General features: G+C 53.2%; 1 protein-coding gene across 3 annotated transcripts in view; it reads left to right on the top strand.

Annotated features, from left to right (window-relative positions):
- Nucleotides 726-18,400, top strand: part of ZCCHC24 (zinc finger CCHC-type containing 24) — a 64,575-nt gene continuing 46,900 nt past the window's right edge. Inside the window, exons 1-2 of one of the 3 annotated variants that reach the window (XM_021073638.1) lie at nt 726-1,195; nt 13,256-13,456. In XM_021073638.1, coding sequence (XP_020929297.1) covers nt 950-1,195; nt 13,256-13,456 — 447 coding nt within the window. In that variant the 5' untranslated portion in view covers nt 726-949. The remainder of the gene's footprint in view (nt 1,196-13,255; nt 13,457-18,400) is intronic. The other 2 variants (XM_021073636.1, XM_021073637.1) reach the window with 2 other exon arrangements.

Here is an 18,400-nt window from a genome sequence, read left to right as displayed (position 1 = left end):
GCAGGAACCTAGGCCCCCCTAGGAGGAGCCGACCCGCAAAGCGATTCTGCAGATGGAAGGAATTAAGTGGGAGGGGGAGGGTCCTTCGGTGATAGCGAGGGGAGGGAGATTGTGTGTGTGTCTGTGTATGTGTGTGTGTCTGGGAGGGAAAGCGGAGAGACAGACACATCAGACTAGACGAAAGCAGAGAAGACAGAGAAGGAGACAGAGTCGGAATGAGATCCATAGAGAAAGAAAACGAGACCGATAGAGAAATGATGGACACAGGAGATATTAGTCTGAGGGAAAGGAGAGAGTATAAGGAAAGAAGGAAAATAACCTATAAAAAAGTGAAAATGAAATAATTGAAAAGGATTTGGGAAGAACGAGAGCCAGAAGAGAGCCAAGAGCAGAGCGAGACGGCAGAGATCAGGCCCCGGCAGCGCCAGTCTCCTGCAGGATGGGGGAGCTGGATTGGCCGCACTGGGTGGGCGGAGCATGAGAGGGAGCCGCCCATAGGCGGGCCCTCACACTGCTACATATGTAGATGAGCATCCTTTCCCCCCTCTCACCCCGCCCCGCTACTCCATATTCAACGAGACAGCCAATGGGGGACGAGGACGGCCCAGAAGGGGCAGGGCCTCTGTAAACCCCACCCCGGGAGCGGCTGCAGAAGGGGTCAGCGCTAAGGCAGATAGCGGATCGCGGGGCGGAGCGGGCGGCGCGGAGGGGGCGGGCCTAAAAGTTTCCTGCCCAACTTTCGCTGCCTCCTTCCTCCACCCGCGCGCGCTGCTGCTGCAGTCGGGGGGAGGCGGCGGCGGCGGCTGTGGGCAGTGCGCGGGGTGCAGGCGGTCGCCGTCGGGGCTCAGGCGGCGGGCAGTGGGCGCAGGCTCCCCGGTGCCCGCCCCTCCGCGGGGGGGGGGCGCGAGCGGGCGGCCGGGGTGGGGGGGGCCGGCACCGCCGCCACAAAATGAGCCTGCTGTCGGCCATCGACACGAGCGCCGCCTCGGTGTACCAACCCGCCCAGCTGCTCAACTGGGTCTACCTGTCGCTGCAGGACACACACCAGGCGAGCGCCTTCGATGCCTTCCGGCCCGAGCCGCCCGCCGGCGCCGCGCCCCCAGAGCTGGCCTTCGGCAAGGGCCGCCCAGAGCAGCTGGGCTCGCCCTTGCACTCCAGCTATCTCAACAGCTTCTTCCAGCTGCAGCGCGGAGAGGTGGGTGCCCCCGCGCGCCCCCGCCCTCGGTCGACCGCTCCGGGGCTTTTCCTATCTGCTCGGCTCTTCCTGGCCTGGCTCCGGCTCGGCTCTGTATTGCCCGGCCCAGCTTGGCTTGGCTTCGCTCAGCTCTGCCAAAGTCGCCGCACGAAGTCCCCGGGGTGCCGGGAGCGCGTCACCTCCCGGCTGAGCTCGGCCCGGAGGAGCTGGGAGCTGGTCGGTCCTCTTGCCCAGACTCCCAGCCCCCAGACGCCCTGCTTCGAGAGCCTGGGGCGGGAGCGGGGGCCTGGCCGGGCGGGTGGGTTCCGGATTCTCTCCAGACAGCCGGGGCGCGGCCTGTGAGGGGAGCCCCTTCCAAGTGTCCTTCCCACGCCCAATCCCATCCCCCTCTTGGCCACCGCTGGCTGGGACGGAGAGTGTGGATTCTGCTCCGAGTTCCTTTGGAGCGGCCTAAAATCTTTGCTCCTCCGACTGCGGTGGTTCCTGACCCGAAGCTTACCTTGGAAAGCAGGGGCTTTCCCTGAGAGCTTTTCCTGCTGTTCTTACACAGGGACCCCCAGATACGTCTTCCAGCCTCTTGCCCTCCCCCAGCCATATAGGAAGTGGTTTTTGAGGGCTTGACCCCACAGACTGCTCTGTCCCCCGCCCTCCCAAGCCTGGAAGGAAATGAAAGGGAAATCCTCTTGAGCTCTTGGGAGGGGGCTAGATAGGGGGAGAGTTCCAGCTGCCCAGTACCTTCTCTAGAGATCTGGGCCCGCTGCCCTTGCAAAATCTGCCTGTTGGGGTGGATTCAGTTACAACGTCGCAGGGGGCAGTGCATCTTTCCCCAGCTAGACAAATACACAGATTGCCACAACCTCCGGGCCCCTTTGAGAGGTCTTCAGGAGCCATCCTGGACACCACCCTCTCTCCCTTCAGCTGATCTCCTCCTTGGCCCCGCTCCCACTTACTCCTGCCTCATTTGGGAACTGCAGACACCCTTCTGTGGCCTTCACTCACTCTCCTTCTGGCAGCTCTCTCAGCAAAAGTGCAGGGGGAAGGGGCAGGGGAGGAGCACTTTCCTTCTAGACCTGGGCATGCCAGTTAGCTTCAGGACAGTCAGAATCCTTAACAGTTTGGGGGAGAAGGCCTTGTGTAGGCACCAGTGTGCTGGGGATGGAGGGGGGAGGACAGAAGTTCTCCCCTTCTGGCCCCATTATTGACTAGGGGAGACATGGATATGTAAAACGCTGGCCTGAAGCCAAGAGATGGGCCAACACCAGGCCAGCAGAGAAGGGCTGGTTGACCTGTGTGGGGCCCGGTCAGGCATAGCTGGGGCAGATGAGTCTGGAAAGCACCCTTTGGTGCCCTGTGAGAGCATTCGTATGCCAGAACTCTGTAAACCGTAAAGCACTCTCTCTACGTGAGGAATTGTTCTTGGCTGGGAATCTTTCTTTCTTGTAAGAGACTTTGCTGCCTCTTTGGGGAACTGGCTTCTGTGACCAGCGGCTTTGGGGGACAGTTTGTGGAGTGTTTCTTCAGTGCCTGGATCTTGTCAGTTGTTTGTTCTCTTACCAAATATTTGTTGGGCTCTGTGTGGGCCCCTGGGGATCCTATCAGAGGCTTGTGGGGGCTCCAGATTAAAAGACAGACAATGATTCCATGTGAATGGTGGATGATTTCATGGGGGTCCTGTGGGAGCCCAAAGGCAGGAGGTTGGCCATGACTCACAGATCAAGTAGGGGTTTCTGATCAGCCTCTGCTAGCCTCCCCCTGCTCCCAACTTGCGGTGGCCTTGTTCCCCCATGTGAGTCTCTGCTAAGAGGGCCTGGGGGTTTGGGGCCACCAGGAGCCTCCTGTGAGAGTGAGCCTGTGTCTCCTCTTGGGAATTTCTGACATCCAGGATCCCAGCTGGCTCTCAGTAAGACCTGCCTCCCGTCACTTCGCTGCTGCTTACCTCATTTTCCCCCTCAGAGGTACATACCTTTGCTGGGCCCACTGTAAAGATTATCTAGAGCAATGGTGGAAAAAAATCCCTGGTGACCTGACTTTGAAGGACCTCTTGTCTCTGTCTGGGCCTCAGTTTACCTATCTGTAAAACCAAGTCTCTGCTCTCCCCCAGGATGATGTGTAGGGGACTTGAGAGCTATAGAAGAGGATGTGCTATAGACAACTGGGTCGGGGGAGGTGAGAGGGGCTTCTCCTATGGTCATGGGCCACTGGCTTCCTTGGAGGGGCTGGAAGGCTGTGCCTGCTGACTTCCGGAAGCCTCTCTTGGCTTCAGGCTCACTCTCACCATGCCCCCCCACCCCCCACAACCCGCTTTGCCTTCTAAACCCTCTTGAAGCCCCAGCTGTGCTTCTGGGGACAGGCCTTTCCTGCGTCCAGAGCTTAGCTGGTGACCTAATATGGCTCCAAAATAGCAACTGGCTAAGAAGGCAAGAAAAAATACCCCCCACCTGAATGCCACCAAGGGGCTCATTGGACACAAAGCAAGTCATGTGTAAGCCAGGGAACTCTATGAAGGGACCCAGGGGCTCAGGAGCATCGCCATTCTGTGCAAAGCCTGGCAGGCCCAGTGGCAGTGCCTGTGGATGTGACTTGCATGCTGACCACTGACCATGGCCTGTCTGCACCAGTCCCTGTGCCAAGAGCCCACCCCCTCCCGCACCACCCCCAGGCTGCTCCCACCACAATAGCAAAACACCATGAATGCAGCTGGGGTTTGGGCGGGGGGTGGGGGGGTGAGGACATAGGGGCACAGAAGCCCATTGTGCCCCTGGAACCTCAGCTCTGGAAGCTGAAGATAAGCCAAGGGTTCTGAGTGGAACACTGGCCCTGAGAGAGGAGCAGAGAGGGAGATGGCAGAGTTCATGGGCAAGTGCAGAAGCAAGCACCAGGAGGTGACTTGGATACTTGAGGGGGCTCCTCAGCTTCTCAGCTTGTGGTGAGGCTGCCAGGCCAAAGCAAACACAGGTGCTTTGTGCAATTTTTCAAAAAGGCCCCTGGGTCTAGAAACTGGGTTCTGTGAACCCCTGTTTTGGCCCCTGATATGTCTTTGGAGAGAAGCTTATGAGGCCTTTGGCTGAGCCCTTCCTCTCTCTCTCTCTAGGTACTCAATGAAGGCAGATCTTAGAGGGCATGGGTTGGGTGGCATGAGGGTCTTCCCTGCTAGGTTTTGTTTAGAACTTAAATTCACAGCAGTGTGGGAGTTCTCTTGTGGCTCAGTGTGTTCTCTTGTGGCTCAGTGTGTTAAGGATCCAGCATTGTCACTGCAGCAGCTCAGGTCGCTGCTGTGGCATGGGTTTGATCCCTGGCCTGGGAACTTCTGCATGTCGTGGGTGTGACCAAAAAATAAAATAAAATAAAATAAAATTCACTGCAGTTTGGGGGCTGTGGGACTCCACCTCCAGAAAAATAATAACTCTTTTGTTGAGCATTAGAGGGAGGCTGAGTGCCCCTCCCAGGTAGTCCCTGTACCCCTTTGAAGGAGATGTGACTGTCCTACTCCAGGCCAGATGCTTAGGGCAGCTATTTTCTTTCTCTCTGTCTCCAGGGACAGACGTGGCTTGAAGATGTGGCCCTACTGTCAAGATGGGGTTGGGAGAAGGGCTCTAGGATCAAATACATTTGGGAAGCATAACATACTGTTCTTCCCTTGGAGACACACAATGCCCACTAGCAGAGTAAAGGCTCTGAAAAGTCCTGTAGAAGTCCTGCTAACTTCTCTTCAACCCAGCATTTTCCATACCTATTTGACTGGCATACATTTTTGGCTCAGAACACCTGCCAGTGTTCTTCTGAACATTTGCAGGCTCAGGGGGTGTCCCGTTGGAGCAGATCACTTTCTTGTTGGATAGTTTCAACCCTTGGGAGGCTCTTCCTGGAGCTCTTAACCCAGGTGCCCTCCCCGGGCTATAATACTACCCAGAACCACCTCCTCTTTGCCTGTCTGGTCCACCCTTTGGAGATTTGAGAATGGCAGCAGAGTCTCACAAGGCTTACCAGACAGGGCTTTGGGCTCTTGTGCACTCTAAAATCCTTAGAGGGTGACCGCTGTGTCTTGCTTTAAAAGGTCTCCAGTTGTTGACAGTCTTCTGAAGGTTTTGATATGTCACTTGTGATCTCCGCAGGTGTGGCTGAGCCAGGGCTGCCTCACCAGCATGGACGTGCAGAACAAAACCACCCATCTGCATGAGGGTGGGAGTCTGCCTCACCAAGTGGGCTCCGGGAGCTGAAGTTTATTCCCAGCAGCCTTTGTGGTCTGTGGGGGGTGGGGGTGGGGGATACCCCAGGGCCTGGGAGGAATGGCAGTTCCAGCCCAGCAGGGAGCTTGGGAGGATGCCCGGCTCTCCCTCTGGCCAACCCTGGGAAGCTGAGCTCTGACTCAGGCAAGGGGGACCATCATTTGAGGGCCGGTTGGCTGAGGTGGCCTGACCCTCCCTCCATCAAATTAAGTTGACTGGGAAGGCCTAGACTCAGAGGGGAGACCACACCTTGTGGACCTTCTGAGTCAGGGGGGCGGGAGGAAAGCAGGCAGCATTAGTAATAAGGAATTAGCAGTGGCAGAGAGCCAGCGCCGTCAGCAGCAAGAGGAGGGCCTGGGGAGAAAAATGGCCCTTGAATAGCATCCCTCCTCTTGGCGGTGATTTATTCTTGCATCTTTCTCCATAGCTCCCATTTTACAGAAGAGAAAACAGAGGTCTAGCAAGTCACCCAGCAAGTCAGTGGCAGACCTTGACCTAGAGCTCTTCTCCATCCCAACTGCAACTCTGTGACTTATCTTGCTGGTCCACTAGACTTTTGTCTGGATCATTCTCTGGGCCCCAGTGCAGGGCAAGCAGTAACCACAGTGTTTTGTCAAGTCTCAGTGCCTCTGATGTTTTGTCTCAGATCCCAAACCTTCTGAGGAGTAGTAGGCATTGGTTATGGGTCCCAGGTTTCCTGTCATGTCCTCTCTCCAGCATGGGGCTCCATGGGACATGAATCCTAAGGGTGGCCTGGCTTGGGAGAGGCAGAGGACATGGACACTGAGCATTTCCTAGCTCCTCTGTCTCATAGCATATACTGTGTGCAGCATCTGCATTGTCCAGGTGGGGAAACCAAGGCTCTTCAAAAGGAGGAAGAGGGAGTCAGGGAATCAGTGGCAGAACTAGGGCTCCAGCCCACTTCTCAGGATGCTTAATCTGTTGTGTGTGTGTGTGTGTGTGTGTGTGTGTGTGTGTGTGTGTGTGGTGGTGATGTATAATCTTTATTCTGTCCTTCTCTGGCCATATTGGTCCACTTGAGGTTTTGGGAAACACCAAGCAGTCCCATTCCTCTAAGCTTTTGCCCTTGCTGTTGCTTCTACTGCTTCTAAAACTGTTAACTGCCCTTGTGCACCTGACAGATTCCAACTTACTTCTTTATGGCACTTCTGGATGTCTCTTCTCTGAAGGCTTTATCTGGCTGCCATGGGGAGCACATCTCTCTCCGGTGTCTGTCCCATGACAGATGAGTGGTACATGCTTCCAGTAAAGCATATCTTAACTGCTGTCACTGTGAAATATGTACCATGTGTGTCTGTCTTGTTAACTATGTTCTTAACACTCTGAGAATAGGAATCCTGTCTTTTTCCAGTTTGTAATCCCAGCATCTGAGGCTTGGTCCGTGCCTGGGAGAGACTAGGTGCTCAGTTAACATTTAGTGGATGGATGGGTAGATGGATGAATTGAATCCTCTCCTCCTTTTCCATCCCCAGACTTGTGACTACTTCTTGCATCAGTCTCCTAGCCTCTTGTTTTACCTCACAGAAGTGTTTATGGATTGCTTGATAACTTTTAAAGAACTGGCAGGAGGAGTGAAAACCCTGTTCCTAGAGATGTCCCAGAAGGAGCTTAGGTGTCCTAACAGTTCTTGACCTTCTTTGGTTATGGCCTTCTTTGAGAATCTGAAGGCAGCTCGAGTTCCTCTCCTCCCGCAATGCATAGAGCACATGCGTGCATGCACGTGCAGAACTTGAACTTACACGTGATTTCAAAAGGATCATGGTGTCCTCATGCCAACACCGGATCCCAGATCAAGGCCCCCTGCTATAGAGGCTGCGAGCCTCAGTGGTACCCCAGACTGGCTAAATATCAGGGTCCTTCTAGTCCTCAGGTTCTCCAATTCATGCTTTCTGCTTTCATTCTATGAATATGTCTAGAAGTGAGAGGCAGCTTTGTCCCAGTGCTTATGCTCTAGCGGGGCGGTGGGCACATGGCTGTGAAACATGAGCACCTACCAGGTGAGTGGTGAGCTAGGCAGGAGCAGGAGGAACTGGGGGGGGACAGTCTCCCCTGGGAGTGTTCTGCTGTCCTTGCTGCCACTGTTCTCTTCCACCCCCCGACCTTCCCATTTCTCTCTCTCCTCCCGAGAAGAACACAACCTGCTTCTTTAAATTACAATTTCATGGAGTTCCCTGGTGACCTAGCAGTTCAGGACTTGGCATTGTCCCTGCTGTGGCTCGGGTTACTGCTGTGGCTTGGGTCTGATCCCTAGCCTGGGAATTTCTGCATGTGGCCGGGGGCGGGGGTGGGGCGCAAGGCTAAAAAATACATAAATAAATAAGTTAGAATCTCTCATAGAGCTCTGCTATGTCCAGGGAATCATGTTTTGTATGCCCTGATGAGTGGGCCTCCAGGAGGCCATGGTGCCCTTGGGGATCTTGAGTGGTAGGCTGCCACCTCTGTCACCGTCGACCCTGCTACCTCCTTGGCCCACAGGTCAGCCTTGGACCTTGAAAACAGAAGCCGAGCTGGAGTCTGACTACAACTGGGGAAACCCTTGGTCCAGGAGTGGCTTTGCTTTCCCAGAAGCCACCTCCGACCTTTACAACTGGCTCTTTCCTTCTGTCCCTGAGCCTAGCCTACATCCACCTCTGCTTGTGTGTATCGGGTGTGTGTGGTGCATGTGCGTGTGTGTGTTTGGCCCCAGAGGCTGGAGCCCCAGATAGATCCTAGGGATAGAAGAAGTGCAGATCTCCTTGGAGGAGGGGTGGAGTCATTTGTGAAATGAATGGTTTCTTGTCCCAAAGAGAGGAGTGTGGGGTGTATGTGTGTGTGCGTGTGTGTGCATGCACGTGTCTGTGCGTGTGTATGGAGGGTGTACGGGTGTGGCTTTTGGGGATAAGAAAGCAGTTGTTCAGCTGATGAAAGAACCCCCACAGAGCTAGGGACTAAGGCCAGAGGGTTCCTCCTCCAGAGCTGTCTCATGCCGGGGGCAGCAGGACTCAGCATTTGCTTCTGCCAGACCTCCTAGGACACTGCCCTTCCCTGCAGTGCTGCTCCCGCCTCTGTCTGCTGTCCCTTCTGTCTTCTTGCACCTGTCTCTTCTGCCTGTAGGCTGCCCTGGGATGCTTCTGCCCACCTGCCCTGACTCCTGCCTAACCCCTCCCACTGTGCCCTCTTTTTGTCCGGGGGGAACACAGCTTGTCAAGCTGAGTCAGCCCTGGAAATCTTTACCTCTGTGTCCCAGATCTCTCAGCAGAACCACCAACCCCAGGGCCCAAAACTTCATGCAGCCCAGAGAAGCTGGTGCCTCATCTTGCCAGGACCAAGGGGCTTGGAAGTATGACGTTGCAGGGCCTCAGTGCCAAGGAGAATGGTCCACACCTAGTGTTTTCCTCCAGCTCCCCTTCTTGTCAAGGAAGCTGAGCTTTGAAGGCTGAGTGGGGCCTGAAATACAAGAGGCTGATAGATCGGGGTGTGAATCTTCTGTCAGTCATGCGCTGACTGTGTTACCTTGGGCAAGTTACTCAGCCTCTCTGAGCCTCAGTTTCTAGTTCTATACTCTAGGACCAATAATGCCCATCCAAATAGTGTTCCTGCCAGGTATAAGAGACTGAGAAAGGGAAAGGATCCAGTCAAGTATCTGATCCAAGTAGAATCAGAAGAAACTTTAGTGTCTTCCCGTCTAACTTTCTCCAATAGCCAAGCCAGAACCTTGGAGAAGTTCCAGCAATGGACAGGAATCCGATGCTTTGTTCCCCACATGTGGCATGAGGATCCCACGCTTCCTGCTAGCTGCTGGGGTCGCTGACGCAGGGAGGAAGGAGGGATGGTCTCTTCCCCCAGGCTGGTGATTTGGGCCTAGATGGCCCAGAGCCACACGCTAGCGGGGCTGCCCTCACCCACTGCCCAGAGCAGCTAAATCCTGGGTGACAACACCCTCCAACTTAGTCCATGGGAACTCGGAGACCCTGACCTAAATCCTTCGAGGTGTGAGGGCATCCATACCCTCATCTGTCAGGTGGAGCACCTTCCTGCCTGTGATTATCCGCATGCCAGACGGTCATGGGCGTAGGGAGCAGCAGAAACATTCTGGTTCTTAGGACAAGGGAGGGTTGCAGAATCTTTGCCTTTGGGGATAGCCAGGCTTGTGAACAGATGAGGGGCATCACTGTGTAAAGAAATTAGAGAGGGACTTCAGAGCTGCTACAGGCAAGGGCCAGGGAGCCACGGGGTGGTCCCCATCACAGCCTATAGCACAGGCCAAGGCCAAGAGGTCTCAGAGGCTGCTGAAGGGGGCTGGGGCCTTAGGAGCACCCGAACCCATGCTTTTCACACCATCCCTTGGAGCCCAGGTCTGAGCAAGAGGAAGGGATGGGTTCAAGGCCACAGCACTAGAATTTTAGAGCCAGGTCAAGAGCCAGGTTCTGGAGGGCTTTGGACCCACTGGACATCCCCGGGGAGTGGACAGCAAGTGCAAAATTGGAGGGAGAAGAGCCAAGGGGCGCAGGCTGGCTGTTGCAGAGTTAGAGGCTGACTGGTGAAGGGAAGCCCTGCCCAGCCTTGCCCTCCAGCTACAGATGGCAGGCCTTGGGAGAGGTGGTACTCCCTTGATTTAAGTGCCCTCTGGGTGCCAGGATCCAGGGGTGTCTTTCAGTACCTAGGCGTCTGAAACTTAAAAAAGCAGGACTGCAGGGATCATCAAGTGTGCCCTTCTTCCCTGCTCCATGTTCCATTTTGCATGTGGGAAACCCAAGAGGCCAGGCCCCAGTTCCACAGACAGAGGGGAGGGAGCTCTGTGTGTCCAGGTCTCTGCTCCATCCAATCCCCACAGGCCTTGGAAACCACGGCTGGGAGACCAACTCACCTTTCGCCTCCATGGCTCGAGGAGCTCCTTGGGGTTTCAGAGAGGAAGCAGCTTGCTGCCCCACCCGCCCTTCCAGCCAGCCAGCAAGCAGGACTCCTGGCCTGTAGACCTGGCTCTGTGCCCTGGTCTGTGCCCCTGGGGCTCGCTGGGCCTCAGTTTCTCTATTGTAGCTTTCGAGAGTGAGGTCGGTCGGCTGACTGCCCTGTCCTTTCATCCTTTCGTGGTGTCGTCTTGAATTGGGGGTGGGGGAAGGGAGCAGGAGCAGCCGTGGGGCCAGGCCAGAGCAGACTGAATGGGGAGAGGCAGTGAGCTCTAGCCCTGCTTCTCAGACCTGCAGCTGCCTGTGTGACTCTCCTGAGGGACAAAGCTGTGACCCTCTGAGGTGGTGGTGGGAATCAAGCTGTCAGGGTGAGGACAGGCTGCTCCGAGGCCTCTGGCGGTCCTGGGATACCCACGGGCTGCTCATGGGCAGGGGTGTGTGGCCACAAGACCTGGGAGAGGTTTTTCAGGGTGTAATTAGTGCACTTTCTGGCACCCACCAAACTTCCCCTTCCTCTTGACAATCTGCTGCCAAAACAGCCCTGATTCCTGTAGACTTGCTTACATCTTATGCAGGGGGAAAAAAAAAAAAAAAAGGCAAGAAAGAAAGAAAGAAAAGAGAAAAATAAGAGGGTTGTTATTTGTGAAATTGCATTTCCCAGCCATGAGGGTGAGTCACACCCTTTGGAGCTTCAAGTTTCTTGTTTGGATGAACTTTTCTCTGGGAGGCTGGGGCCACAGTGCCCTCCTCCAGACCAGTTTGATTGGGGAGAGACCCTGATGGTTAGAACGTCCAGGTGCTTCCAAGGCCAGGTTGGGCTGAGCAGGTTGTACCCGAGCTGCCCCGAGGGAGCTTTAAAATGCAGAATTAGGCCTTGGGGGAAGGGGGAATGTGGAGTTAGTATTTAATGGAGATTGCATTTCAGTTTGGAATGATGAAAAATTGCTAGAGATGGATGGTGGCGATGGTTGTACAATAATAAACGGGAATGCACTTAATGCCACTGAACTGCACACTTAAAAATCATTAAAAGGATAGGTCTTATGTAATTATATCTTACCACGATGAAATAATGCCGATGCCAGGCCCTCAGTCCCAGGTGGCTACTTTGGTAGGTCTGAGGTAGAGCCCAGAAAACTATTTGTTCAAAGTTTCCCAGGTCATTTAATACAAGTTTGGATAAACTCGTTTAATCTGTAAAATGGGAACAATGACTCATAGGGCTGTGGTGAGCATCAGCTCTCTTAATACACGTAACATTCCCAGTGCCTGGGACCTCGTAAGAGCTCAGTATATGGTGCTCTTATTTAATACTATTTCCTTTCAGACCCTCCTCAGGCCCCTTAAGGTTGTCCAGTCTTGACTGACTTACCTCCAGGGATGGGTGAGCCCTCTCTGGATGGATCCGTCTTCTGGGGCCATCTGAAAGCTGAAGTGGCTGCCCTCAGACTGGATGCAGGTCTGTGGGATTTTGCGCAGGCCCTGGGTTTCTCAGTAGCACTGGGCGTGGTAGAGCAGAGCTGATCATTAAAGCCTTTGCCTCCCGTGCCTGGTCACTACAGGCTGACTGTGTGTTAGGCCTGAACTGCCCTGGATGTGATGTATCTGTCTTTCCTTCCAGATACCAGGCCGTGGTCCAGACCTACACGAGAGGGAACAGAGACCCAGAGGGGTAAAGGGCTGGCCTAGTGTCACATAGCAAGGTCTCCAGGGAGCCAAGAAGAGGAAGGGAGAGTGCCAGCCCCCCAGAGTCAGGAGGCTGGGGGATGGGATCTGTCCTGGTTGGAGGAAGGGTGTCTGATCCCCTTGGGTCAGCTTTCAGCTCACCTCCCTCCCCACACTGAGAGGACACAGAAAGAACTGTCCCCACCTGGGGATCCTGGGTCAGAAACTTGAGGCAGCTTCCTTTTGGGGGTTCTCCCCTGTGAGCCTGGGGACCCCCCAAGAACAAGGCCAGGGTATCTCTCCAAGGTTCCCCAAGGTCTGTAATTCCCTGCTGGATTCTTGGGCACCTGCGCTGGGGACAGGTATGCCCAAACCCTGTGCCCAGGTTTGTCAGTGGCCCCCTGGGGAAGCTGCCTCTTTCTACCCTGAGCCTGGCCCCGGGAGAGGGGGCCCACAGACGTTCCCTGCCAGCCTCACTGCAGGCCCCACCTTTGCTAAATTCCAGTGCGCCTGGCCGCTCAGAGCCCGTGACTCCTATAAATAGAGGCTGTATACACCAGGAGGGGGCCTGGGCCGTGTCTGCTTTGAAGCCAGGCAAGACATCTGGTTCCTGTCAACTGGAGGTGGGAGAGGTGAGAGAGGTGGGCCGCTTCCTCCCCGGGCTTCCAGGGGGCTGGCCTGGGCTGGCCCGAGGGCTCCCCGGACACAGTGTGCACAGGCCTCAGGCTGCAGGAGACCAGGCAAAACGCTGGGCTTCAGTCTCTTCTTCTGGACTCTGCAACCATGCTGGGAGCTGATGTCTAAAGCCACTCCCCTGGGACGTGGCAGAGGCCCAGCTCTCACAGGTTGCTCTTTGTCGGGCTTCTTCCCTCCTGGCAGTGTCTAAAGAACTGGTGATCAGCACCATTGACTGAGGGCTTCCTCAGTGCCAGGTGGGAAATCAAGTGCTTCACATTTGTAACCTCTCGTTAGCCTCCTAGAAACCCTTGTAGGTAGCTGTCATTATTCCCACTTACCAGATGGGGCCACGGAGGCCCTGAGTGTTAACTGGCTTGTCCATGGATGCACAACAAGAGTTAGGATTTGAATGCAGACCCCAGGAAGCCAGAGCCTGCAGGTGACTAAAAGGTCATTATGAATTTGTGCGTGTGTGTGTGTGTGTGTGTGTGCGCGCGCGCGCGCGTGCATGTACGGGCCTGTGGAACGTTTGCAAACAAGTGTAGCCAGGCCTCTGGAGCCCTCACAACCTCTGTCCCCTGCAGGCGCTGAGCAGCAGCGTGTACAAGAGTGCCTCTCCCTATGGCTCCCTCAACAACATCGCCGACGGCCTCAGCTCCCTCACAGAGCACTTCTCTGACCTGACCCTCACCTCTGAGACCCGCAAGCCCAGCAAGCGGCCCCCACCCAACTACCTGTGCCACCTGTGCTTCAACAAAGGACACTACATTAAGGACTGCCCCCAGGTAAGGCAGCCCGGCCCCCTACTGACCTGTGGACCAGCCTCCATGGGTAGAGCAGACAGAGCAGCCCCCGGGGTTTCTTCCATGAGGGCGTGGCCCCCTGGCCACGGGTCTCCACTTTTCTGTCCCCTGTGGTTTTTCTGAGGCAAGGCTGGCTGGTGTGGAGGGGACAGAGCCCCAGGTTGGGCCTGCACTGGTTTGAGCGTAGACTGGGTGGGGGACCCCAGAATGTGGTTCTGGGCCTTGGAGTCCCCACCAGTTTTCCTGCCAAGGTGGGTCCTATTACGGTGGGGCAGAAGGGGGCTGGCAGCCTCCTCACAGCTCTCCCTAGAGCCCATCACCTCACACTCACAGGGAAGGAATGCAGGCTCTGGGCCAGGAATCCAGATGTGCACCCCCTCCCCCAGACTCCACCTCTGCCTCTTCTGCAGCAGCACTTGGGCCTCAGCCTGCTGCCTGTGGGAGAGGGGAGGGCCCGGCCCCTCACCTGTGCCCTCAGAACAGGTCTGGGTGAAAGCCTCAGGCACCACGGGCTGGGCATCACTCCCTTGGGGTGGTAAGGGGGCCAGGAAATCAAAGGGGTCGTGAGCAGCTGCTGTCCCTTAAACAGGGCTCCACCATCACGGGGTGGGGCTCCTGGGGCAGACCCCACTCCCCAGACGACCCCTGACTCTCTGACAGACATGGCTTTGGAATCCTGGCGAGAGAGGTTAACAGTTGTTCTAAATGCGGTATGAGATTATCAGTGACTTTTTTTCCCTATTATTTTTTCATACTTTCCACTGTTTGTATAATGTGGTACTACTTTTCTTTTATACATGTAATGGAAATGGAATCCTGGAAACTCAGAAAATCCGTGTAGCCTTGCCCTCCAGATGTTGGCAGTGAGGGTGTGGCTGGGCAGGGCTGGGTCCCTCCAGGACCAGTGGGAGGCTGAGGTGCCCTTGTTAGTCTCTGCTCTTCTCAGAAATGGCTGTGCCAGGTTTTAGGTCCCTCAAGTATAACCAGCCACAGCCACATCAGTGTCGCCCAGAGCTTGTTAGAAATGCAGAATCTCAGGCCAACCCAGAGCTATGTTCTAGGAAGATCCCCAGTGATTCAGCTGGTGATCTCAGCCTCTCCCCACTCCTGGTCAAGAGAGGCCCACCCCAGATGCTGCATAATGGGAAGCTGACCCACTGAGAGCTGGCTGTCCTCCCGATCCGCACTCCCCTGCACCCAGTCCACCCTCAATATACGCAGTAAGCAAGGGACCCCTTGGCACAAGGAGATCCTGGAAAAGGGTGAGACTCCTACCCCCCAGGGACTCTCAGCGAAGGGGCAGCCAAGGGTCTGGTTGATCCTCAAGGATGTGCCCATGGCCCACCTAGTGAGCAGCCCTTGTGCCTTCCCCGTGAGCCCCCAGCACAGGGACCGTCAGCTGTCACCCTGCCTACAGCGTATGAAGTGGGCACAGCAGGACTCCACCCATTTAAGGAGGAGACAGGCACTGTGCTAAATGGTCTCCAAGCATTTCATTCATCGCTCACATCTGCCTGGTGTGCTAAGTGCTTTGATTAGCCTCACATTACGGGATGCTTTGTGTGAGTGAGCATCTCACACAGGACCATCAAACTGGTCAGTGGAGGAGCAGGGATTTTAACGCAGCAGGCAGGTGACACTCAGACACCAACAAGGGCTCTCGGGGCCTCCGAGGTGTGCTTGTGCTGAGCTGGGAGCCTGGGAAACTTCCAGGAGGAGGTGGACCTGAGTGGTGCTGGCAGGTTGATGGGACTAGGGTAACCAGTATCCAAAGGCAGTGAGGAGTTCCTGTCGTGGCTCAGTGGTTAATGACCCCAATGAGTATCTGTGAAGACGTGGGTTCGATCCCTGGCCTTGCTCAGTGGATGAAGGATCTGGCGTTGCCGTGAACCGTGGTGTAGGTCACAGAGGCGGCTTGGATCCTATGCTGCTGTGGCTGTGGCGTAGGCCGGCAGCTGTAGCTCCAGTTCGACCGCTAGCCTGGGAATCTCCATATGCCACGGGTCCTGCCCTAAAAAGACAAAAGAAAAAAAAAAAACGAACAAACAAAAAAGCAAAGACAGTGGAGAATGAAACAGAGGCAGTGGGATGGTGACGGTGAGTGTGAGTGTCTGTGCACACGCTGCCCTCTGCCACATGGGGCCAGAGCTCTTCTGAATGTGGGCAGAGGGGCCCTGACCTCAGTGCCTCTGGCTTTCTAGCAGGGTGCTAACCCCGCTCCTTCCTTTATATGGGTTGCACAGAGTGTTCACTTATCTTGTGCAGGGCTTTCAACTCTGTGGCGGAAGTAGGAGTAACAGCTCCGTTTCACAGTTGAAGAAACAGAGTCTCAGAGAGGTGATGTTCCGAGGGGAGGGCAGAACACCCGTGAACCTCGGTGTTCTTTGCTTCCTTGAGCACGCAGGCTGCTCCAGGCTGAGACCCGTGGTCTGTGGAGCCTCAGTTTCTCCCTTGAGCTGGTCGAGTTCCTCTTCCAGCCCCATCTCCAACCTGATTCCCTCTGGAATTCCTGCAGGCTCAAGGATCTCCCTCCATCCATCACAAGGTTCATAGGCTGAAAAATGAGCCTAGTGAAAATGGACACAGGGGGTTGCTGGGAGGACTCAGTGAAGTTATGCATGACGTGCTCAGCACAATGCCTGGCACACAGTAAGCACTCAGTAACTGTTGGCTACTACTAGTTTTTGTCTCCTTGGCATCACAAGGCAGAATGCACTTGCCCGGCTAGGTATGTTGGCTGGCTGGAATATAATTGGTTGCTCCCCAGTCCTCACCTGACCACAAGCCCCAGGGGCAGGCGCTGAACTAGATTCATTTCCGTACCCTCTGCCAGCCCAGGTACTGTGCAGTGTAGCAGGTGCTCCGTACAAGTCTTCCTGAATGAAGGAATGGGTGGAAACCTTTGTTTCGTAGGAACTATTACATAAGAGCTTAGCATATATAATATTTAAAAGTGGAATGCTTGTTTTAGGTAACAGCTTTAATGAGATTTAATTCACATACAAATCATTTAACCATTTACAACACACAAGTTGATGATTTTAGTACACAAGTTAATGATTTTAGTTGGTGATGGTTGCATGATGGAGCCATGCAACAACCATCACCACAATCAAAGAATATTTTTTGTCACCTCAAAAAGAAACCTTACACTCATTAGCTATCACCCTCTGATCCTCCATCCCTAATACCTACTAATCTGCTTTCTGTCTCTGTAGATTTGCCTATTCTGGGCATTTCATATAAAAAGACACATATAATATGTGGTTTTTTAATCACTTGATTGTTACATTAGTGTATTGTTTTCAAGGTTCATCCATGTAGTAGCACTTATCAGTTCCATGATTTGTTCCATCCTGTTTTATTTTCTGGAAAAGTTTGTAAAGAATTAATATTAATTCTTCTTTAAATGTTTAGCAAGTTCCCTGGTGGCCTAGCATTTAAGAATCTGGTATTATACTGCTGTGACTCAGGTCACTGCTGTGGCTCGGGTTCTATCCCTGGCCTGGGAACTTCTACAATCTGTGGGCACGGCTGAAAAAAAATGTTTAGTAGAATTCACCTGTGAAGCCCTTTGAGTTTGGGCTTTTTTTGCTGAGTAGATTTTTTTTTTTATAATTACTTATTGAATCTCTTTATTTGTTATGAGTCTATTCAGATTTCCTATTTCTTCTTGAGTCAGTTTCTATAGTTTGTGTATTTTTAGAATTTGTCTATTTCATCAAGTAACCTAATTTATTGGCATACAATTACTCATAATGTTCTCTCATAATCCCTTTAATTTCTGTAAGGTTGGAATAATCCCCCTGTTTTGGGTCTGATTCTTATAATTCGAGTTTTCTCTTGTTTTTTCTTGGTCATTCTAGCTCAAAGGTTTGTCGATTTTGTTGTACTTTTCAAAGAATCAACTTTAAAAAAAAATTTATTATTTATTTATTTTTTTCCACTGTACAGCATGGGGACCAAGTTACACATACATGTATACATAATTTTTCCTCCCACTATCGTGTTGTGATGTAAGTATCTAGACATAGTTCTCAGGGCTACATAGCAGGATCTCATTGTAAATCCTTTCCAAGAGCAATAGTTTGCATCCTTAAACCCCAAGCTCCTGATCCCTCCCACTCCCTTCCCCCCCCCACTCCACCCCCCGCCCCCGGGCAACCACAAGTCTATTCTCCAAGTCCATGATTTTCTTTTCTGTGGAAAGGTTCATTTGTGCTATATATTAGATTCCAGTTATAAGTGATATCATATGGCATTTCAAAGAACCGCCTTTTGTGTACATGATTTACTATATTGTTTTTCTTCTTATTTCATTACTTTCTACTCTAATCTTTTAAAAAATTGTGATGAAATACACAAAACCTAAAATTTACTGTCTTAACCATTTTTAAGTGTGCCCAGTTCAATGGCATTAAGTACATTCAGTTGTTTTGCAACCATCACCATCGTCCATCCACAGGACTCCTTTTATCTTGCAAAACTGAAACTCTGTACCCATTAAGCAATAATTCCCTCTCCTTCCCTCCCCCAGCCCTTGGCAACCATCATTCTGCTTTCTGTCTCTAAGAATTTCCCTACTCCATGTACCTCATATAAATGGAATCATGCAATATTTGTCCTTTTGTGACTGGCTTATTTCACTTAGCATAATGTCTTCAAGTTTCCTTCATGTTGTAGCATGTGTCACAATTTCCTTCCTTTTTAAAGACTGAATAATATTCCCGTGTGTGTGTGTGTGTGTGTGTTTGTGTGTGTGTGTTGTTTCCTCCTTTGGCTATTATGAGTAATGCTGCTATGAACATGAGTGTACAAATATCTCTTTGAATCCTTGCTTTCGATTCTTCCATCTAATCTGTATTATTTCCTTTCTTCCTCTTGCTTTATATTTGGTCGGCTCTTCTTTTTCTAGTTTCTTGAGGT

Source organism: Sus scrofa, chromosome 14 (assembly GCF_000003025.6).
Source record: "Sus scrofa isolate TJ Tabasco breed Duroc chromosome 14, Sscrofa11.1, whole genome shotgun sequence".
In the NCBI taxonomy this organism is placed as follows: domain Eukaryota; kingdom Metazoa; phylum Chordata; class Mammalia; order Artiodactyla; family Suidae; genus Sus; species Sus scrofa.
The sequence above is the reverse complement of the archived record's forward strand: the minus strand, read 5'-3'. Positions and strand labels throughout refer to the sequence as shown.